This window comes from Prionailurus bengalensis, chromosome E1 (genome assembly GCF_016509475.1).
Source record: "Prionailurus bengalensis isolate Pbe53 chromosome E1, Fcat_Pben_1.1_paternal_pri, whole genome shotgun sequence".
NCBI lineage: Eukaryota > Metazoa > Chordata > Mammalia > Carnivora > Felidae > Prionailurus > Prionailurus bengalensis.
The window spans coordinates 50,173,969-50,198,460 of NC_057347.1; the positions used below are offsets into that span (position 1 = coordinate 50,173,969).

At 42.8% G+C, this 24,492-nt stretch overlaps 1 protein-coding gene across 2 annotated transcripts in view; it reads left to right on the top strand.

Annotated features, from left to right (window-relative positions):
• Nucleotides 1-9,788, top strand: part of MAP2K6 (mitogen-activated protein kinase kinase 6) — a 120,955-nt gene extending 111,167 nt beyond the window's left edge. For both annotated transcript variants that reach the window (XM_043585125.1, XM_043585126.1), the window contains exon 12: nucleotides 1,462-9,788. In XM_043585125.1, the coding sequence (XP_043441060.1) occupies nucleotides 1,462-1,539 (78 nt within the window). In that variant the 3' untranslated portion in view covers nucleotides 1,540-9,788. The remainder of the gene's footprint in view (nucleotides 1-1,461) is intronic.
• The last annotated feature ends 14,704 nt before the right edge of the window (nucleotides 9,789-24,492 follow it).

The following is a 24,492-nucleotide window of genomic DNA, read 5'->3' on the forward strand; positions in this document are numbered from 1 at the left end:
AGCTCCTTTATATTAGAGGTGTGAGGTTCCAGTGTGACACCTGGGAACTTACTGTAACAAAATTGTGCCTTTGGGGGAGGGTCATGCTGGTGCAGAGAACATGGCTTCATTTTCTTCAGAATTGTTCCACCGTGTGGCCTCTTGGACCCACTATGCCTGCGCTCACTATGGCTTTTTTAAAAAAAATTTTTTTTAACATTTATTTATTTTTTGAGACAGAGAGAGAGAGCATGAACAGGGGAGGGTCAGAGAAAGAGGGAGACACGGAATCCGAAACAGGCTCCAGGCTCTGAGCTGTCAGCACAGAGCCTGACGCGGGGCTCGAACCCACGGACCGTGAGATCATGACCTGAGCCGAAGTCGGACGCTTAACTGACTGAGCCACCCAGGCGCCCCTGCTATGGCATTTTTGTGAAGTTTGCTTAATCTGAGCTGCATGAATAGAGACTTTTTTTTTTTTTTTTTTTTTTTTTTTTTTGCTTTTCAATCTTTAATCTCCAAGTTGAATTTCTCTGCACATACCTAGAGTTTGGCAGTTTGCATTATTTTCCAGATGGATCAACTCTTCATTAAGAGAGACATAAGTACAACTCGTGGCTGTCGATGTGGCTTAGAGAGTGGCTTTGTTAACTGTTTCAGTTCAAACCAGCTCTCCAGGGTCAAGGGAAAGCTATGCTTTGCCCATTTACTATGCTACAAAAATTGGCTTCTCCTTCTGCTATCCAATTCTTGAGAAATCAGTGTGCATAAATCTATGAAATTTCTCATTATTTTACCACTGTGTCAGTCTAAAATTACTTTGTAGGGGACAGGGTTATTTGTAAATCAGAGTCTGGGCTGTCTTTGCCAATCATTGTATTTTACCATAGGTGGGGTTTATATAGCCTAATTACATATATTTTCCAAGTAATAAATACTCTGTAGTGGAAACATATCAAAATGGGAGGCTGGGGCGCCTGGGTGGTGCAGTCGGTTAAGCGTCCGACTTCAGCCAGGTCACGATCTTGCGGTCCGTGAGTTCGAGCCCCGCGTCAGGCTCTGGGCTGATGGTTCAGAGCCTGGAGCCTGTTTCGGATTCTGTGTCTCCCTCTCTCTCTGCCCCTCCCCGGTTCATGCTCTGTCTCTCTCTGTCCCAAAAATAAATAAACGTTGAAAAAAAAATTAAAAAAAAATGGGAGGCTTACAATAAAAGTTATCTTTAAAATGTCCTCATCACTAGGCATATACTTGATAAATACTCTGTAGCAGCAACATATCAAAATGGGAGGCTTTTCATAAAAGTTATCTTTAGAATGTCCTCATCACTAGGCGTACACTTGACTTGGGAAGAGGTTGGAAGAGTCCAGTTTAATCCTAATAGGGGTACTTTAATCTGTTTACCAAACACATCTGTTAAGTTGCTAATCTCATGTATTGTCAGTGCTGAATATTAATACCATGTGTTCCTCTTTTCTCTTGCAGCAACATCCATTTTTCACCCTACACGAATCCAAAGCAACAGACGTGGCATCTTTTGTAAAATTGATTCTTGGAGACTAAATACCGTGGACTCAATTGGTTGGCCCTCCTGTGGATTGGTGGGTTTACAGGGTGAAGCAGGTTCACTAAAGCACCAATAGAAACTCATCCTTGAGATAATTGAATCCTGCCTCTCAGAAGGTTGTTTTCCCCCATTTTCTGTTCTTTTCTTTTCCTTTTTTTCCCCTCCAAAGGGGGCCTTGGAATCTATAGTATAGAATGAACTGTCTAGATGGATGAAATATGGCAAAGGCTGAGGACTTAAAAAGGTGATTAAATATTTAATGATGTGTCGTATGAGTCCTTAAGCTTCTCAGACTTCTCTTGTTCTTCATAAAACGAATGCATTGGCCCTGGTCAAAAGGTGCTACCGTAGTGATGAAATTGTAAGTAGATCTGTAGTCTGTCCCACTTATTATTTTAATATTTATGTTTAAGTGCTTGGTTGAAAAGATTCCATTTTATGCAAGGAGGGAGATACAAGAGGCAAGGTTGGGTTGGCAATATTTATAGGGCTTTTATTTTTAAGTTCAGTCGTGTCTGTGGTCCAGAGGAAACTATTTAATATGCATCTTTAAGAGTATTATAACAATAACAGTGAGGAGCTCTTCTTTGTAAAACACCTGTTCCAGCTGTTGTGGCTGCTTGCCACGTCCTTAGATTTCTGCTCAACTCCTGGGTAGTAACCACATATTTCAGGTGAAGTGGTGAGGTATCCCAGTCATACCCTTTCCCCAACTTTGGGAAACATAAAATCACTTTTGTCGCATCTCAGAGTCACGAGTTGGGTTCTCTTGGCCTTTGTGGTATTAATGGAATGTGATTCCTGATGCGGTTTTTTATCACCTATCTACCCTTCTACATGTGTGCCTGTGTATATTTGATAAGTCCCAAGCTCCACCAAGTGGCTTCTGTGGACATCTCTACTTAGCGAGGAGGATATATGTCAGTTCTGAGAGGAGATGTCATGTTAAACCACACTGAGAATTGGTGCCTTCTTCTGCTTCTGTCCCTCCTTACAATGCATAAGCCCCAAGGTTTGCCTTTGTGTTAAGATGCATTTTTTGCTGTCTTCTCTTCTTCCCCCTTGTTCAATAAAGAAGCCTTACTATTGACGGGAGGGCTGCAATACAAGAAAATAAAAGTTCTTCGACAGGATAGGAGATAATGGGGAAGGTTGAATTCGTTCCTAGGAATAGACGGCCCGATTGCCAGTGGTTGAGGCCACACTTCACTTCAGTAGCACACAGCAGCACGGGCTAGTGCCATTATGGGTTCCCGGCAGGTGGACAAAGCAGTGAAAGCTCTTTCTTAAGACTAAATATGCCCCTAGGTTCTCTAGGTTCCTTGATGAAAAGTGAGTGGATTGATGCAGGGAAGCTGTAAACCGATAATAACCAGCAAACATGGCTTTTGGACGTTGGGTTTACACGAGGCTATTCTTGAAGGACAACGATGGAGAATTTTGATGAGAAAGGAGGAAGAGAACTCCCTCTCTTTCTTTCTTTGCCTCAAGTTCACAGATAAGGAGATTATTCCTCCTGAAAATCTTCTCTTCTTTCCCTTTTAGATTTTGAAATGCAGTCGTTAGTTTTTCTGTGTCTGCATTTTCCCCTTGTTCTTGTCTTTTGTCTGGCTCAGAGCAGTTGCCCAGAGTGAGTATGGCCCTCCCGTACCTTCTTTGTATCCCTAGTTCCAAGAGATACCTGTTTGATCAAATGTAGTTTCATCTTCTTTAAAGCTACCTCTGTTCCTCATCTTCTTCCAGCTGGGAAAAGTGTATTGTCCCAGTGATTATGGCCATTCTCTTTCTCACCTACCTTACTAAATTGGGTGGTTTCCCTTGTTGAGACCAAGAGAAAAAAACATCACAACTGTATTCCTTCTTTTCTTCATCTGTTTAATGAAAAAAACAAGTAGTAGAAAACTCGGAGGTCCCTCCGTCACAGCTTTTGGCGGAGTATGTAAGGCAAAGCCTCGTTCTGGTCTGAGTCAGACAACTCATACCTGTTGTTCAGTGCGGTTTCTACTTAGAAATATTCTTAACCGAGTGTGTTCTCATGCATTCGCCTCTCCAGTTTGGGAACCCAGGGCCCAAACTTGCAAAACAATCATACTGAGACAGAGAAGGAGTTTGTCAATGGTTCTCAACCTGATGCACACTGGGATCAACTGGGAGCTGGTGAACACTGCCTGTGCCAAGTTTGGGATTTCATTGGTCCAGGGTGGGGCCTGGGAATTGGCATATTTCACACGCCATGTCAGAGAGGGCGTGTTCCTGGAATACTGACTTGGAACTTGGAATACATTGTCCCCATAGAAATGATGTACAACATGGTGATTAGATATCTTACGTGCTCAAGTAGAATGGCTTGCTAGACTACGAGTCTAAATTCTAGAGTGTGTGTGTGTGTGTGTGTGTGTGTGTGTGTGTGTGTGAACCGTGTTATAAGTTCTAAACTAATTTTAAAATAAAGAGAGAGATGTGTAAACCATATTTAAGTTGATATAAGTTGGAAGGTCTCCTGTACATACACACAGGTCACTCGACCCTCTATATTACTCTACTCATTGTGCATCAGCATTATTATTGTTTGTGGTTACCTTTGGTTGATTAGCTTTTTAATTGTGGTCCTACCCTCCTGTGCTCTTCGTTAGTCCTGAAATGTCAGACGTCCAAGTCTAGGACATGAAATACTCATTAGCCTCAGCATTTGAGGAAGCCAGCCCTGAGACTCACACGACCCCTGGCTTCTCCAAGTGCATTTGATTTAGTGTCTTTGGAAGGTAGTCACAAAAGTGACAGAGAAGGGCTAATGTTTTCATAGTTTTTAACACTAAAAATGCTTTTCTTGACCAAGAGGCTTCATTAGCTCTGCTCAGAGAAACTACTCTGTTTCTCCCAAAGTCGTCTAACAAAATGCTTAATCTTTGGCTTAAAAGTGCAATGGATGCCCAGTTCCTGATCCCCCCCCCAAATGCTTGTTTTGGTGATGTGACTGCCTGTGGCCTTGAAGGGAAGATTCATATATTCATAACATTCATTGGAGTTGGTCAGATGAAGTAAAATGAATTAAATCTCTATCGTGCTGGGGATTTTGTCTTCTTAATGCCTATCTATGACTTAGAGGGAGATTTGCTGGCTTAAAAGCAACCTTCCATTTTTTATTGAATTAGCAAATAGAAGATGCAGTTGTTAATTGGACCCCTGAAAATTTACATATTCAGGTGGAAAAATGCCAGAGTAAAATCTGGGAGGTGGAAGCTATCAAACCAACCCTATTAGAATAGAACAAAAGAGAGATTTTATTGTAGAAGGTCTGTGTTCCTCTTGTCTAGGGGTGTGTGTGTGTGTGTGTGTGTGCACGCATGTGTGTGTGTTTTAGCACTGTTAATATGCTGGCAGCTAAAGATGCTCTTTGGTTTTCTTTGGCTTTAATTGGGGTACTCTGGATTTCTTTAGGAATCTGTTGAAAGCTAGGACCTTTTCCCTAGGAAAACGCACATGGTACATGGAACACGTAGTTTTGCAAACATGTTTTGTTGAGGGGAGGGGAGTGGAGTGCAGTTTATAGACCCCGCAGGATCAATAACCTCTGCTCTGCAGAATGTGGACTGTGACGTTCTAGACCAAGACTGGCAAAGTTTTTCTGTAAAGGGCCAGATAGTAAATATTTTTGGCTTTGGGTTGCATTAGTCTGTTACAACTACACAGGTCTGGGGTTGCAGTACGGAAGCATCCATAAATAATACACAAATGAATGAGCGTGGTTCTGTGTCCCAACTAAACTTTATTTACAGAACCAGGCAATGGGCTGGATTTGGCCCACAGGTTATGGTTTGCCAATACCAGTCCTAGAGCATCGAATGCAAAACTCCAATTGATTGAATATGTGTATAGAGCTTTTCCATTTAGTTAGTATTCAGCTCAGCTGTTGAGGCAGATCAGGAAGATGGACATAGAAATGAATTTGGGAAGAGTGGAGACTGTTCAGTCCCATGGAAATTGCCTCTTAATTTTCTTAGGTAAGTATTCCTTGCCCTGGAGGCCAATGGGACAGTTTTCCTCAGATGAAATGGAGCACCTGCTTTTTCCGTTTCCATACAATAGCCGGCATAACGTACTTCAACTTGGCAATAAAAAGCATTCTTCTCTCAGACATCACCGGCATTCTTGTCTCTTAGCTTTGCATTTTATTTCTCTCTGGGACGTGATGCTTGTGCAGGGAGGATCATGAAGCCAGACACTAATCCTCGGGTTTTCCTTTTTCCTGAACTGCATTAAGATTTGAAAATTTGGGAGGCCATAGTTACGTCAGAAGTAGAAGGCAGATAGACGTCTTAAAATCTTCCAGGTTATCCCCCTGTTCTATTTGGCCATCATTTGAGAAAGGAAGAAAGATAAGTATGGAGTCAAAATTCATGTTCTCAGGTAGACACAGCTCTAGGCTCTCACTGTGACAGGAGACTTGGGCCCACCCCTTGGGTACTGTCCTTGGACTTGGAAAGACAAGGCTGCTTTATCTTACTCCTTTCTTTAATCCTCACTGAATTTCTATTCTAAGGGGCTTATGCAAAATGCCTCCTTTCTGATGTGATTATCTTGGGTCCCTTGTTGAGTTCCTGGGCCCCCTAGTCTCTAGTGAAAGCTTTGCCTTCCCCATGGGACCAGCGCAACTGTCCTTTCCTTTGTCTTTGGTCAACCCTTGTCCCTTCTTTGCTGTAGGAACACTACACAAAGAACTGTCTGTCACCTAAGGTGCCCAACTCCACTTTCGTCTTCCAGAATAGTCCAACACAGCTGACCTAAAGCTGCAGTTGCTTGGTTATTCAGAAACAGTTTTCTTCCTGCTGCATCATCAGGCAAACATAAATTATACTTAGAAGGCTGCTTGGAAACTCTTGAAGAGCATATTTAAGTATTTGATCTGGCAATTTACCTGACAGAAAGTTTTCTCTTCGCCCTGGGAAACAAAACCTGAATTCCAGAGCCTTCAAAATGAAACCATCCTTCTGGGGAAAGCACCTTGCCACCAGACATATCACTCACCACCTGTTCCTGGTATCTGCAAAGAAGCTGTGTCGTTTTGCTGGGGTTTAGAGAGTCACTGTTGACAGCTATGCAAATATAATTTCCCCACCTCAAGTTTTCTAGTGGAGTCATTTGGAATCAGCACCTAAGTTGGGGTTTATCTTTTTAGCTCCTGCCTCAAACTCCCTTTTCAAGCAAAATTTCTCCAAAAGCTCTTTTCCTATCTGACGTGAAGGGGACTGGGCCCTAAGTAGAAACACAAAGGAAAGTCAAGGACTTTGTGGTAGGGATTTTTTTTTTTAAGAAAAAAATATCACCTCTAACACAAACATGTGTTAATAGAATTAAAAAATATCCAATCCAGTTCCCAGGGACTGTCAGCATCTTGACATCATTTGTATTGTCATTTGAACTAGGACTCTGAGCCCTCTATTCTTGGGAGTTTAGAGTGAGATTTTTGAGATGTGCATTGTGTTTATGTCTCAAGAGTTGTCAGCATGAAAAGATTCCTCTGGGGGCTGTTCCTCCTGACACATACAGGGTTTCCCAGGGTCCACGTTTTTCTGGGACTCAGGGTCTCTTTCGAGGAATGAGGTTAATGCTCTTAGGACCTGGAGACTGATTTCAGGGAAAGCACGGGAAAGTTGAGGCACACACTTGTGGCTTAATGTAGGAAACAGAACTTCCTAAATAGTCCCCAGAGTTTGTGGCTTCGACCGGGCCACCTTGTCTTTCCTGGTTTCCTTGATTGCATTTGCTTGTTTTTCCACTGCCCACGCACACAGGACCTGGGCCGACTGAATGCTTCTGTGGAAAGGAACTGATCCAACCATTTTCATATGGCAGAACTCAGAACCAACAGTTTTGCTTTGGTTTGCCTACCTGGATTCTGTTGTTCTCGAATCTTGAAAATGAATGTAAGCGATGTCTGAGAGGACTTTTAGCAAAACCCTCCTTCTGAACGTAAGACCTTACAGTGAACCTTCCATTCATCCGGTAAAAAAGGATTGCTGGGTTGGGTATCTGTTCCTCTTAAGGAATATTCTGTTGTGGCCAGAAATGAGCAGGTAGCATCATTTGGTCACTACTAACGTTCATTCGTATTGGAGTCTGCAAGCTAGTTCAACAAAGCAAGTCAGGTCTCTGCCTTAGGAGACTGTCATCAGACTTTGGGCTTTAAGGCTGAACAGTGATGTGAAGTTATGTTTGGGGGCAGGGAGAAAAGATACATGCAGAGAGCAGTGCTTAACCAGGGTCCCCGAGGAGGAGCATGCTGATAAAAGAAAATGGCAGACAGGTATATCACTTAACTTATTTTCAGTATTCCTATGGACGTGATCTCCTATGGGAAAAACTTGTCAAAAAGGCAAACATTAATTTTTGTTCCTTAAAAATACTGAACTAGAAGAAGATTCAGAGAGTGGCGTTGGTTTGGATCTCAGAAAATGTTCTCTTATTTCCCTAGTGTTCTTGATGCTACAGAGTCGCTAATTTAACCTGATGACACCCAGAAAAAAAGATAAATGATTAGTGGTGTTATTTTGAGAGCATGCAACCCACCCATGAGCTAGGCTCTGAGTAAAGAAATGCAAACACAAAGCTGAGCCCCTTCATCTTTAGTTCTGGTGGCTGATGGTTTTAAGGAGGGTGGACACCAAAGGCTATCTGATGAACATTCTTTTTCCATGAGACAGAGGATGGTGAATATTCTTAGAAAGACACTACAGGTCTTCATCAGAAGAGGAGAATTTATAGTTTTAAAACATAACGCTCAAAGCTAGTTTGAGTTTTCAGAAGAAGGGACTTGTGTGGGAAAGTAGTTTTATTTTCTGCCGATCTCAAATTGTCTTCCTCGCTTGTGTTCAGTACTCGTGGAGGGAGGTGTCGAGGGCACCAAGTGGTTTCCAGACTGTGTAGGGTGGTGCCCGTGGGGGTCTCTGGTCAGGAAGGGAAGGGGAAGAGAGAAGAGTGTGATGGCCATCTGAAAGCCCCATCAACCTCCAATGAGAATATTTGGCTACTGGTATCATTCCCCCTTCACTTAACTATCATTCCCCTGAAGTCTCTGTGGCTATTAAAGGCTTGGGGACTTTGGATGAAGTCACTACTAGGAGACCAGAAGCAGCCACAGAACCCGGGAAATTTTGTAGCCAATGCTGTCTGTGCAGCCCTGGCTTGTGCTGTATTCCGTATGCCAACAGGGCTTGGAGGTAGAAGGGCAAAAAGAGAGGGCCATTTCTTTAAATTTCTGAGCATGAATCATTTGAAAGAAAATGCAAACATCGATATGGGATGGCCACGCATATAGACTCTTGAATTGCTTATTTTTCAGAAGTGGTTGCAAATAATCTGATCTCAGTGGCAAGGAGGGGCAAGAGGGGGCTCTTGATGGGCAGTGGAATATCTACATTTCTATGTTTTCAGGAACAGGAGTTGTCATTTTGGTTATTGACATTTAGAAAAAATTAAAGTTCTTTGTATGATTTTGGCACAGAGCAGAGTCCCATCTGAGAGTCAAGCTAACGGTTACCCTCGCTGGGTGTTCCAGGTGAAGATCGGTCAGGGGAAACTGGTACAGCCTTTGGAAGCTGAAAACAGGTGGTGTTATCTGTCCTGAACTGAACACAAGGGGATCCTTAGGCATCCATTGAAACATATCAGGTGCCTTCCACGCACACAGAGTCTGTGGTGAATTCTGATAACGGTGCTTTAGCCGCTAAACCAAATTGAACAGCTGGGGGGTTCCAGCACCCATTTTAGAACTCTGTATGTGTCATAAAGCTACATTTGGCAACAATTTGTGGAGCCCTTGGCCAGTCTCTGCGTAAAAAGCCACCGGAGGAGGCTCAATTAAGAAAATTCAGACAATTTATCTGTCATATTTTCCCCGTGTTTGGTTTATTCTTTAGTTTCAAATTTATTTTTTGAGTGGAGTGATTTTCTATAGGGGCCGAAATGATGTTTTAGTAAAATAACAGGTATTTTTAAAGGAAAAAAAAATGGCTTCTTGACGTAATTAATAAGTCCGCCATTGCAACATATTTTCTGCTGTACAGAATCATCACATTAAGTCACTTAAAGCTGAAAAAGGTGTTAAGGATGTAGTTCAAAGTCTTTGTTTAAACACACGAACATTTTTCTATATATTTTGTGAAAAGCCCGATGGAGTGCAGGATGTAACTTCTGTATGGAATTGAACTTTATAAGAATTTTAGTAAAGTAGGTGGGTTTCCCCAGATTCCTTTGTGCATCAGTTTCATTGCTGAAAATGCTGCTTCCAGTTATTAATCTGGTCTTTGTAAGGAAACACACACACACACACACACACACACACACTTTTTTCCCTTACATGGTGTGAATTTTATGATAGACCTTTTTTATTTGTATATGTGATGGATTGTTTTCCTGTGTTGTACCCCACATTTGTTTGTAAGCCGTGTTGATTGTAAAGACAGCTGTTGGGCAAGTGGAAACATGTCTGGTCTCTACAATCCCTTGATGCTAAGAAGGAAGTAATTTCATATGTTCGTTAGGCCCTGCAAACTCTTCCTAATACCTGAAATATGATGCAAGGAGATTGGAGAGGTTGTGCACCCCTATCCTTCAAAACCCCATCTCCAACACTGTGTCTCTGGAAAGTGTGAAATAGCGGAATGACTACCGTTTTGTGGATTCCGTCATTGACTGACTCCCTCATCTTTCCTGCTCTGTCGAACATGCTGCTAGCTTTCCCTGGTGGAAATCATCTCCTCTTTATGGATGGCAATATCTTCTCTTTATGAATGAGGCAGACTGGACTGGAGAGTATGGAATTCATTAGAAGTTCATAAAGTAAAGGCCTCTGAAGGATGTGGTAGAATGTTTCCATGCCTTTGAGGTGACTGGGAAATTGATGCTCTGGCCTTGGGAACGTTTCGCTTGTGAGCTGCAGAGGGAAAGGAGTCGGGGAGGGTGTACTTCATCTGTTTTCCTATAAGGAAATGTACAGGGCTGCTCTCTCAAGGCGAAAGCATTTCTCACCGTTGTCCAGGAAAGAAAAATTATGAATATCAACTGATAATTTCAGTCAGGCTCTAGGATTGTATTTAAAAATACCTGTTTTGGGGCGCCTGGGTGGCGCAGTCGGTTAAGCGTCCGACTTCAGCCAGGTCACGATCTCGCGGTCCGTGAGTTCGAGCCCCGCGTCAGGCTCTGGGCGGATGGCTCGGAGCCTGGAGCCTGTTTCCGATTCTGTGTCTCCCTCTCTCTCTGCCCCTCCCCCGTTCATGCTCTGTCTCTCTCTGTCCCAAAAATAAATAAACGTTGAAAAAAAAATTTTTTTTTTTAAAATACCTGTTTTATGGGGAAGCATGCCTTTTGTTGACTTTGCCATATTGGCTTTGGTGGCCACCATGCATTTTTACTTTAGCCTTGTTTTCCTGTTCTCCAGATCGTGTGCATTATTGTTGTTGTTTTCTTTTGAACTACTGCTTATCGTAAATGGTGATGTTATCTCAGAATTCCTGAAGCCAAGGAAATAGCTACTGTGCAGGACTTGGGGTAGTTGAAAGCATTGGTATTGACGTAGGTTAAGATTGGACAGAGTTACCAGAAATATACTGAAGGTGGCTTTAAAGACAGCGTGTTTGTTTTAACATTTGGAGAAGCCACCTGTTCCAGGATCCTTATTCTTGGGAAATCCATCTTTTCATGCAAATACCATTTGTGGTTCATACGTAACAGCCTGGATGACTGGCCTCTGTCAGTCACTCTACAAGGAATTCTAATAATTGCCAAAGGTGGAGGTAATTTTGCCTTTTATAGGTCATTCTATGGTGAAATTTCCAATCATGGTATCTTATAAAAAGAATAACTATTATTTCCCATCTCTTTCCTGATCCAAGAGCACAGTAAAGGAAGAGTAAAGTTCTGGTGTGATACAGAATAGTTCATTGAATCTGTTTTTGACCAAGGAAATGGCTGAGATGTTGAACTAAGTGGTTGTTACATGGTTCGTATGGTGACCTCAAAAGGAAAATGAAATTGGGACATTAAGTCAAACTTGGACTCCTCTGTTGGTGAGGATCTTACACTTTGATTTCCTATCTCAGGATATTCTTCAGTTTCATACTGCTGCTGAGGAGGAAGGAACAAGCCGTAGACTCTAACTGGTCTCCGGATGTTTGTGCGTGTGTATGTAAAACTTCACACTGTGTGTGTTGTGTTCAATGTTGTGTCAATCTATGAACTGACTCAAACAACAATTTGAAGAGAGAGAAGACAGTAATAATGGCAACAGACACCCATCCACCTCTTTTTTGTCAAAGTGCTTGCTATGACTTTCATAGCTAGGACAAATAGCAGACGTATTCAGGAGCAAGGTGTCCTTGAAAGAAATGGTGTGTTGATCTCATAAGAAAATGTACAACCAATAAAAGACATTTTAAAAAGTGCAGCGAGTCTGTATATTAATTGAGTTGTGCATGGAAATTCTTTGTTCCAGGGATATGCTACTTTTACGCATAGAAGCCCTGCAGGGGGAAAAAAGAAAAAAACTGGCTTGAATGATTCATTCTGTTTTTCTTCTTCCATTCCTACCACCCTACTTCCAAAACATAACGGAGCAAAGCATACCAAAACAACAGTGTTGTAGTCCTGAAGCCTCATTAGAAAGTCATTTCCATGGTAACGAACTTCAGACTCAATCTTCTTATAGTCAGTATTCCTAGGTTAGAAGTGAAGGCCAAATATTACATTATTAAAATTTGATGGCTGTGGGAAGGATGGGTCCAGATGGCTTAAATGAAAAGAAGCAAGGCCCTGACTTTACGTCTGTACAGATTTCTGACCCTGAAGTCTTAGGCCAACCAATCATGTGAATTTTTCTTAGTCCTACTTGTAGCGTGCATAATACTAGGAAATTTGCTTTACATCATCAGGCATGCTGTGATGCGGACGTCCTGGGATAGAAAGAAAATGTCATTTCGAGTATATATGGTTGGGTCTGCAGAGTTCTCTGGTTTCTCCTATAAACTGAGTGCCTAAAACTATTTGATGAGCATCCACATTAATCCAATTTAGACAAGAATGGCTAGATCTTAATGTTACCATGTTGAATGGATCACCAGTTATACCCAGAGGTGCACCGCTGTCTTGCTTATTGCCCAAACACGTTGTGTTGCTGAGTCAGTAGACTCCTTTTAAATCCCCTAGTATTTCACCTTGGACAGATATCATCTCAGAGTTGAGAGTCTGAAGTGGAGGACTCACCCTACTTCTGTGTATGTTGCTTAAGTATTTTCCAATGCTGAGACTCTATTATACTGATCTGGAAGTCCTGCCTGTCTACTGCATTAAGATTGAATTGTTCATCTTTCTTCAATGATAGGGCTTCCTTGGCATTGGGAATTTTATCTTAATAAGGGGTGGGGGTGCGGGGAGGAGGAAGGCATCAAACACCGTATTCTCAGGCATCATGTATGAAAGTATTTTATACAGTCCTCTGTAGTCATTCCGTATTTTCATACATTGAAATATCAGATCTTAAAGTTTTGTTCCTTTCGGTGGGTATAATGCCTTCTTTTTTTCTCATGCTTCTCATGTTGACCAACACTAAGTTGCCCCCATCCAACTGAGTTCCTGTTTACTCAAGATTTTGTAGGAAACTGTGAATTAAACTGGAAAGTGGAGAAAATGATTGGGTTAGTAACAAGAGCTTCTTTGGTTTTGCCTTGGTCATTTGACGATCTACTGTGACATAACAAACCCTGAAACTTAGTAGATGAAGATAACAGCTTATTACTACTTCTCCCAGGCCTGTGGGTTGGCTGGGCTCAGCTGGGTGGTTCTTGCTTGTCATCTCTCATGCATTTGTAGTTGGGCAGCTGAAGCAAGAGCCACTGGGGGTGTCCTCACGCACTTGTCTGGTGCCGGGCAGGGGTGGCTGGACTGGGCTTGATCAGGCATCTCTCCTTCAGGCAGCCTGTCTGTGTCTACCGTGGGCTCTTCACAGCCCCTCAAATTAGTCATCCAAATTAGATTTCCCCCAAATTAGTCATCCAAAAGCCCCAGGAAGAATACTGGGACTGTGTTTCATGGTGGGGCATTTTGAAGACTAGCTACATGCTTGGCCAGTCCCATACAGTTAGAATATACTCGCGACCTTTAAAAATGGATCTCATTCCTTGTTTCCTAAATTGGAGGTCCAGAGGCAGTACAAGAAATGTACTAACGTTCATGATGGAATTAGTTTTCCATTCATTTATAATCCACAGTTTTGTCAAGGCAAGCACTTTGGTCAATGGCATTGTCCCGTAGAGGCTGAAGTAGCCATCCCTGCCTGAAAGTCTGAAGCTATAGTCGGAATGAAAATGAGACAAGTGTCAAGAACATTGAGACTTGATGACCCATGAAACTGTTAGTATGTCCCTGCCACCCCAGATGTCAGGGCTCATGAATACTTGCTGAGTAGCTGTTTTCTCCTCAGATGGAAATGGCTTTGATTTTTATTTTAAAAATAATGCATTAGGAGAAAACTTAGAGAATACACGCAGGAAAATAAACATTATCCCCAATTCCGAGTGAATAGTTCATATCATCCTTATTTTTTTAAAGTTTATTTATTTACTTTGAGAGAGAGAGAGAGAGAGAGCACGCACGAGAGGGGGAGGGGCAGAGAAAGAGGGAGAGAGAGAGAATCCCAAGCAGGCTCCACACCATCAGCATAGAGCCTGACTTGGAGCTCGACCCCAAGATTCGTGAGATCATGACCTGAGCCTAAATCAAGAGCCAGGCACTTAACCTAACCAACTGGGCCACCCAAGTGCTCTTATTGTTAATAAGTTCTTTAAAGTATATTGTCCTATACTCTCTCTCTCTCTCTCTCTCTCTCTCTCTCTCTCACACACACACACACACACCATCTTAATGGGATTATGCTATTATCGTCTGTCTTGCTTTCCAGATTATACCACAGGCATCTTATGTCGATTAATGTAGATGGTATCACCATTTTAAAAAAAATTTTTTTTTTCAACGTTTATTTATTTTTGGGACAGAGAGAGACAGAGCATGAACGGGGGAGGGGCAGAGAGAGAAGGAGACACAGAATCGGAAACAGGCTCCAGGCTCTGAGCCATCAGCCCAGAGCCCGACGCGGGGCTCGAACTCCCGGACTGCGAGATCGTGACCTGGCTGAAGTCAGACGCTTAACCGACTGCGCCACCCAGGCACCCCGGTATCACCATTTTTGATGGCTGCCTAATATTCCAATACATATATATGTATGTATTGTACATATACATATATATGTATGTGAACATATGTGTGTATACATATACATACATATATATATGTGTGTATATATATGTGTATATATATATATATATGCATGTATATACACACATATATATTTAGCTGCGTCCCCATAGGTGGAAATTATGATTATTTACTTTTTGATTGCTTTGATAAATATTCTTATTCTTACATATTTATGCATGAGTCTTATTGTCTTGGAGAAGTTTTAAAAAGCTAAAGGGCCTTAAACATTTCCACCAGGGTTGAACATCAACAATGGTTTCACTTACTTGTCTCAACACGGCTGTCTCCTTTTGTTACCGTGGCACCCACCCTTCCCCAGCTTCAGTCATAAGAGATCAGACTTCTCTGGCAATGACCCAAATTAGGGATTTTCAGTGTGGGGACCAGTCCACACAATGGTGCTTCGGTGATATATTTCTTAAGTAAATTGGAGCATAAGGAGTGTCTTTCAGGAATAGCCACAGAGGAAAGAAAATTATCAGGAGGAAGCACTTGGAGGAAAAGTACAGAGCATACTTTTTAAAAATCTGCTTTTTAAAATTATTTTTTTATTTTAGGGAGACAGCATGTGATCAGAGGAAAGGACCAGGGAGAGAGGGAAAGACAGAATCTTAAGCAGGCTCCACACTCAGCACAGAGCCCAACATCGGGCTCAATCCCATGACCCTGGGATCATGAGCTGAGCTGAAATCAAGAGTTGGACACTCAACCAGGGCCAACCAGGTGCCCTGGTGTCTGCCTTTAAGAAGCAAAAGATTGCTTTCTTTTCCCCTTGTAGTCTTGGTGCAGTGATTATGCAATAGCTATAATGGACACTAGCAGAATTTCTGGTTAGTCTAGTGGGCACCCTAACCATTTATGACCATGTAAGTAAGTCTGAATGAAGCTAGAGCTGCCATTCAGCATCCATCACTCAATAGGCATTAGCTCTGAAAGCCCTTTTCAGGGGTGATGTAGCTACACTGGTTTGGAGAAGCTCTGCTCTACCCTCGAGTTCGCCTTCTATGTCCCTGCTCCTCAATGCTATGGCATTGGTGCCACCGCCCAGGAGCTAGCTAGCAATGCGGAGAAGAGCCTGGAGGACAGCCCTGCTCCAGGGGACTCACCTTCACATTACAGTTGGAGAGATAGCCGTCTATCCATTTCATCTGATTTTGGAGTTTCCGTGGTCAGGCCGCAAATGTTGTAATTCTTTCGACATGGACGCCATGTTGAAACATGGACTCCAGACAAAAAAGATGCCTCTGGAAGTGATCATCAGCTTTAGAAATGGAAAGTCTACAGTGGATAGAGGATTATATGTGTTCAGGTATATGTAAATATATAGGTATTCTGATGATGGGTTCAATGCAGAATTACTGAAAACTAGTTTCATGAAGGGAAAAAATGACCCTCATGCTTGAACACCTTTACATCAGTTAGAGATAGAAGTGTTTTATACATTGTAAGTGGAATGCTGCTTTGGGGATGCCAAACATTGTGTAGCCTTCCTAGAGAAGGAGCTTTAGTGGGTAGCAACTGTGAAGCTTAGAGAATGACCTAGTGCTTCCACTGTTTCCAAATTCCCCAACTTCCTGGTCTTATTTGGGCCATGATGCACCTCATCTTTGGTTTCCTTGCACTGCTGGTCTGCTGGTCCAGTCAGAAACTTCCTTGGCAAATGGTGGCTCTCTGTCCCTTGAGAAAGGGCAAGAGACAGACTCAGAGCTTAATGCTACTTGCCTAAGAATGCTCAACTCAGCTAAGAGCAATCAGCTTTCCCCTGATCCGGAGTGACCCCATGGACCGCGAGGCAAAGAGCTGTTCTTAGACAAGAACTTGCTAAACCACTTGACCTTTTCAACAGCTGCAGAACTGTTTATCGAGAGCATGCCATGTCTCTTGGCTCCTCCAATTTGTCAGCCAGGAAAGTCAAGCCAGTGACATTGTGTGCTTTAGAAGACTTCTGAACAATTCACAGCTTCCACCATAAAGTGGCTAAATTGGTCTCACTAGTCAGATAGTGATCTTTGGATGGGCTGTGCACTCCGTGAGCTGGTTGGCTTTTGGGACTCGTTCACTGGAATCAAATGAGTCACAGCTGGAGATAAACATAAATGCTGATATGCCAAAGCCTCCAATTCCCTAAACTATAGCTCATAAGGAAGAATAGATTGGGTGTGTTTCAAGCCACAAACCTAGGGCAAGTGGTAATGCCTGCCAAGAGCAAAGAACACGAATTCTGTTCATTTGTGTAAGCAATTTCTTGAGAAATTAAGGAGCCAGTGACTTTTACTTTAGCTTATCTGAAAATTGTTTGTGTGCAAAAATACCTATGATTCATGGCATCCTTTTGACAGGATAACGTGCGTTGAACTATGATTTGAGAATGCTAAGAAAATGGGTGAGGAAATATTTTTAAATAGCGGAAGTGAGCCAGAGATAGGGCTTGAGTGGGTATGGAAACAAGGAAGATGGCACCAGCCCAGGGCCACACAGGCTGTTTAAAGCCCTGGCTCGGCCACTTACTAGCTGTGTGACCCTGGACGCATGCCTTCCACTCTCTGTCCCTCAACTGATTCCTTCTTCAAATGGAGATAATAACAGGACCTACTTTAGAGAGTCACTAAGGATTCCGTGGAATGTCACAGTAGAGCACTTAGTGCAGTGTCTGCTACATCACTATCAGTTGATGAAGTTTTCTTAATACAGTCCTCTGCTCAAATCCTTTTTCCACCAATAAGATTCAACAAAAGTGTATATAAAGGAAACATGAGCAGACAACTTCAAGTATGAAGGTGTTCTAGACTACTTACCCCAATCCATCACAATAAGACTCGGTCGGCTGTTGCTGACCGAATGCTCAGGACTATACATCAGAGCCAAATCTCCATGTCACAAACAAATGCCCGTATTTTTCAGTTTGTGTATCAGATTAAAAGCTTTGCTTACCTACTCATACAGTGATCAAAGCAACACGTTTTCCTTCTGCAAACCCTGCTTTATGAGGTTAAAACAGTGACATAACCACTTTTGAAATGGCAAATCCAATGTATACTGAAGGAAAATTTCAGGGTGTTTATTAAGATTGAAATAAGATGCATCAAAAAAGAGCAGCTCAGTACTTGCAGATTTCTTTCTTCCTTCCTTCCTTCCTTCCATCTTTCCTTCCTTCCTTCCTCTTTCTTTCTTTTTTTTTTTTTTTTTTTTTTTTTTGATTAGGCAACAGATAATAAAATGTTATAGACTGCTGGGATATAAATACTGAAAACATAAAAATAATTTTACGCAAAAATGTCTTTGCAATTTATCAAATACTTAAGAAAGTAATCTGTGTGGTTCGAGACCCTAAAAACATATATACTTTGTTATAGTATTTAATTCTTAGAGAAAGTACCACGCATATGTCAGTGGAAAGCATGTGGTCTTTGAGGCTATTCAGATCTGGGTTTGAATCTCGGCTCATTCTAAGGCCCAGTTTCCTACCTCAAAAGGTGAAAACGATACGAATGGTATGGAGGGGTGGAGCAGACATTGTAAGGAAAAGAAATGAAGCATCTACCACGATGCCTGGTATACAGCCCTTGCTTTGCATATGGTGGCCTCAACTCACAGAACCATGGTGAACGATGATTCGGTTCCCACACGCATGCGTTTCGGTTGACACAGTACCAGGCCAGGTGGGGATTGTGTGCAGTAAGTGCTCAATACATGGCAGTCCTGTGTGATATTTATGTATTAAAATTATTGATAAGAGAGCTTGACACTTTGCTTAAAGGGATACACCTCTGAAATGCGAATGGTAATGCCGTGACATGTCATTCGATCCTTATGAAATGTCAAGAGGTGTGCACTCTGGGTTCTCCCATTTTACAGTTGGAGAAGTGACAGTGAGAGGAGGACCAAGAGGACAGGATGCCTGGTTGACCCAGGAGCCGGCCCCTGGCATTGGAGTCTCTTCAACCCTTCCTGTCCTTGGACTGTGTATTCTGTCTCGCTGATCCTGTGCCCGCAGTGGGAGACATTTTCAAGGACACAGCCTGAGAGAAAGATGACATGTGTGTCAGAACCTCCTAAAAAGTCTGCATGTAAACCTCTAGGATTCTGGCAACAGGTTTGGAGATCTGCTCTTCTGGAGGCAACTGATTTAAGCCTCGGAAGTAAGTCTTTTTGCTTCTTGAAACTGCCACCTGCCCATCTGAAGTAGCCAGCCTCTGTCTTCCCGGCCAGTTTCAGATTTCCCCTGAGAAGCTCCTGAGGTTTTGAACCCCAAACAGAGATTCAGAAGTTCAGTAACTCACCTAAATTTCTGCTAGACCTTTCAGGTCTTTACAGAAGGGGCTGGGCCCTATTGAATATCTTTTAGATTTGCATTAAAACAAAGAAAATGCCTGGGTGGCTCAATCGGTTGAGCATCTGACTTCGGCTCAGGTCGTGATCTCGCGGTTCGTGAGTTCGAGTCCCGTACTGGGTTCTGTGCTGACAGCTCAGAGCCTGGAGCCTGCTTCGGATTCTGTCTGTCTGTCTGTCTCTCTCACAACAATAAATAAATGTTAAAGAAAACATTAAAAAAAAAAACCCAAGAAAACATTTTCTAACTTCCTTGACCCTGAGAACAATTTTTCTGTTTTCTCATCTGCCAAGGAAATAAATGTTGTAAGTGGGCCAATTTGAGGAGTTCCGGAGCCCAGGACCTTTGGTACCCTGTGTGGTCCAGGGAAGGCAGAGCAAAGAGCTGCACGTGGTATTCCGGAAGGCCCAGGCCTGGCCCAGCGAGTCCAGCTGCAAAGGGTGGAATGAGGGCAGGTGTTTTCCCAGTGGGTCTGGGGGAAGACCATCAGGACTTGAGCAGCTGGGCGGGCTTTAAGGTGGTGCTTTGTTTTCTACAGTGTGGGCACAATAGAGAGCTGGGTCCTGGTGGGGCCTGAGGGGAGGGGAACAGAAAGACTGTTGAGTCCCTCTCTCAGAGACGGAGAACCGTAACAGGCAGCCCAGGTGAATTGAACTCGTCTATGTGCTCTACATCTCATTTAGGGATTACAGTGAAGGAGACGGTGGGGCTGATGGGCAGGGAGAGGTCACCTAGTAACTCAGCTGTCATGGCGGCAGGGCGGCAACCCAGCTCCCCAGTGTGAAGATCTGCAGAGGTGTGCCAGGGGCAACAGAAGCTGCTCACGTGGTCGTTACGTTGGCAGCTGTAACTGAGCCTTGAGGCGAAATGGATTGGTGGATCCAATGAAGCAAAGGAGGGGAATGAGAGGCCAGGAACCAGAACCCGCGATCTTGGGCTTGAAACAATGGCAGACGTGTCTATTTCCCAGCTGGAAGGGTTGGGTGATTCCACACCCACCACGTGCATGGTGCACACAAGGTGCTTGGGAGGAAGAGACCTCAGATAATCTGTTCTTCGCTTTCAGGAACCTCATGAGAAATGTCTTAGATGGGGACCATCGCCTTGCAAGGTGGCTTTGTGCTTTGGAACTTGGGGTTTGTTAGCAGGCAACCCCGTCCATGCCATTTGGGTGGAATGTGAAAAACCAGGCCCGCTTCTTGTAACCAGTGGCTGTAGTTAGAGCATGCGAACTGCTTTGATTCCCCAATTCAAGGAAGAAGAAGAAATGAATTCTTTAAGAGCCATGGCAAAGACCAATTCTACCTCCATTCAGAAATGCCACTCGAAAAATAACCTTCTAGCTCCTTTAAACTGTTGCAGTGATGGCCGTGAAACGGCAACTTGTTTAAACATCAGATTGGAAAATCTGGGTGGGGGTGGGGCTCAGCCTCCTTAAACACACAATCCCATCCTGATGAACGAGGGAAAAGTCCTCCATGTCCTATATAGTCTGACATTTAGTGAATGAATGTCTCTGTGGTCAGGGTCAAGTTACGGAAAATGTAAAGTTAATATCTTTTGCATGTGTTAGGGAGCTCGGTCGGAGCCAAAGGAATACCACACGGTGACTAGGTGTGTGGGGGGGTGGCAGGCAAGGAGAGAGGTGGGAAGATGTGGTTGGGAAAAGGTTCACTGAAACTCTCCTTTCCCCCTCTTGTTAATCTGTAAAACACTTTCTGGCATGCCCTTATGGAAACTCTGGAAGCAGACGGAAATATTTTAAGACGTATAGTACACACGGACGAGTAATCCCAATTTCCACTTTCCTTAGAAGAGTCAACACAGGGAAGCCCTGCGTCGTCCTTTGGGTGTGAGCAGGAATTTGAATGGGAAAGAATGTTTCATGGGATGGCTTCTAGGAGGCTTAGAAATAACTGATTTGCCAACAATGAATGCGCAAAAGCTTTGATTCAATTCTTTCCAATGCATTTCAACAGTCAGTGGTCAGCCTTTTATTTTTCCTTTTTTTTCTTTGTAATCTGGTAGTTGATAACCCTAACCTTTGGCAGTAATTCAGCAAATTCAGCAGCAAATTTCTACCCCCACTCCCCCAAAGAATTAGATCTTTTGAGGGAAGGAATTATCAAGCTTCTAGGAGATGGGACAGCCATCTCAGTGTATTGTCCTCAGGGAACGGCATCCGTTTCAAATTGTAAAGCTATCTTTGGTAAGATATCTTGACTTCAATAATTTCCTGAGGGTGTAGTGCAGTCTTACGAAAGGGAGTTTGGGGTGCCTGGGTGGCTCAGTCGGTTAAGCGTCCAACTTTGGCTCAGCTCATGATCTCATGGTTTGTGGGTTCGAGCCCCGCATTGGGCTCTGTGCTGACAGCTTAGAGCCTGGAGCCTGCTTCACATTCTGTGTCTCCCTCTCTCTCTCTGTTCCTCCCCCCGCCTATGCTCTGCCTCTCTGTCTCTCAAAAATAAGGAAACATTAAGGAAATTAAAAAAAAATTGAGTTTGTATTGGAACACCAGCAATATCACCAGCAATAATATCTAAACAATAAAATCCACACACAGTGTTTTCCTGGGCTGGCGAATAGAGTAGTATCACTGCCTTCACACCAAAAACTGCTGAATGAAATTCAAATATACCATCCAGTGAATCACCTTCCAGATACTCAGCTTTGTCCATGCCTAACACTACTTAACAGCAACTGAAATCTACTCTCTTCCTCAGGCTGGGTGGGCTTGTGTTTTTTCCAACATCAGGGGCCTCCTTGGTGCTGAATGGACAGCTCTGGATATGGCCAGATCAAGCCATCAGGAGGGATCTGGGACCCATGGATGGCTTCAGAGGGGCTGTGGACTTCACAAGATGAACTGCAAAATTGTGCATGTATGTAAGTACCCTTTTCATAGAGGATCCATAGCAGTAAAAGCACCCGCCCCCCACAAAAGAAAACCCAAAACACCAAAAGAAATGCTATTTTCATAGAGTACAATATTTATTATGAATTTTAGTAATGTGCTTAACCTCACATCCAGACCAGATAACAAAATGACTTTAACTAATCAACACCCAAATATGTGTGTTAACTTTTCCATAAAGTGAAACAAGCTTTCTTTATGCACTATACATGGGGCTTATATTCAATATATACCTTAAAATATTCGTTCTGATTCAAAGGCAATTTATCCCCCAAATTAAAGAGTTTACTCACTTTCAGTGTAAGTGAAAATGTAAGTGGGAGTGGTGGAGAATAAATTTCGACAAAAAAGAGATGAACCAAAGAGCCAAAAAATCATTTTCAAGGTTTGACCATTGATATTCCATAGCACACAACCGTAGGTCTTAAAATGTTTGTTTTTTAAAGTGTTTGGTGTTTCTGGGGGAAAACACACCCTATTTTTGTTAGGGTATATTCCAGGCACGGTGTGAATATCAGTAAGCATTAAAGTTTTAGAGAAGAGGCTGGTAAATATTCAAATGAACTAACCAGATTTTAAGCTAGTCAATAAAAAAAAATTTTCTCTTAAAATCTCTTAAAATTTTGATCGGTTCACTTATTTTGTCAAGTTTCACTTTTCTACTCTTTCCTTTCCCAACAACCTCTCAGTATGGTTGTGTTCTGGACCAGTTCCACAGCACCGATGAGCAAACTATCTCAAATTGACTCATCGCTGCTCTCTCAATTTAAAATACTAAAATCGTTGGGGCGCCTGGGAGGCTCAGTCGGTTAGGCGTCTGACTTCGGCTCAGGTCATGATCTCACGGCTCTTGAGTTCAAGCCCGGCATCGGGCTCTATGCTGACAGCTCAGAGCCTGGAGCCTGCTTCCGATTCTGTGTCTCTCTCCCTTTCTCCACCCCTCCCCTGCTTGTGCTCCGTCTCTCTCTCCTTCAAAAATAAATAAAAATTTTTTAAACACTAAAATTGTTTAACATTTTTGTAAAGAGCAGATAAACAACATGATTAACTTTATAATTCCTCCTCCCGTACCTTGCAATATAACGTTCTATTTATGTTGATAATATGGTGAATGACCTGGCTCCAATACTAAACTCTGGAAAAAAGAAATAACTTGCTTGACATACTGGACGTTTCCATCAGGAGATTCCTTTCGAACGCCGTTGAGAAGTCCATTGTCACCGTATCTGTCGTAGCTTAGCTAAAATCAGTGGGTTAGTGCATATACATTTTTTTTTTTTTTTTACATTGATGACAATGGTACACAGAATGCACACTTAGTCCTCTGAAGGGAGGAATTTTACTTGGAAAATTTTAACCCAGGTTATGGGCTCTTCAAGAGGGAAATTTTAAGATGGCCACATGGGGGCAGCAAAATACGCCGGATTCCCCTTAAACGCTGGAGCCACAATTTTATATCTGCCCCACTGGTATGAAGAAAGCAAATGAAAAGAAATAATTGAAGTACCTGGGATTTGAGCCATCTACAAGCACTGGCATTTCTAGGACAAATATAGTGAGACTAGGAGTGGGGGCACTAAGCTTCCTGGGATATATTCCTAACTGAATACAGGAGACATCAGCTTTCTAAGTATTTCTTACGATTTGCACACACAGAGAGCTAAAGCCTGGCACTTGTTCACTGTACTTTCCAGCAGATCTTAATCTTCCCCTATTAAGATTTTCCTGTATTTCAGGAGAGAATAACAATAGGGTAGAGTGTCCGTAGGATTTAATTTTTTTAAGCAGGGAAACAGACTCTCTTCAGAAGAAGTGGTAAGGACTTATGAATCACTTACTAATTATTAGGCTCCGCTCAGTAGAAAGACTTACAAAATGCAGTGGATTTTAGGATACCAGGAAAACCCGGAAACTGTTGGCCGAATTCCTGACTGTGCAGCTGTTAACCTGGGTCAGGTGTTGTAATCTCCAGGTGTAACTTTTACCTGTAACACAAGGAGAGGGGGAGAGAAGTCCTGTCAAAGATCTAGTAAGAGAATGTACGTCACCCACTTAACTGGGAGCCTGGCCTATGGTAAGAATTCGATCAAGTCTGTAGTTTTAAAATTATTGTAAGGAATCAGTGGCACATGGCAAGGCTCAGTAATTCCTTCTTGATGAGTACTGATGATACGCCATCTCCCTTCACGTGAGTACTGTGAGAGCTGGGTTTTATGTTCTCCCATTTTTATTGTTGAGAAAGTTGAGATTTGACGATGTTAATCCCTTGGTTAACATCATGGATTAAGTGGGAGAGCTGGGATTTCAACCCAGGTCCTGATTCCAAGCCCCGTGTACTTTCTGCTGCACTCGGGTAGGGAGACCACCTTATTCTCCCCCCTGCTTTTGGTAACTCCTACG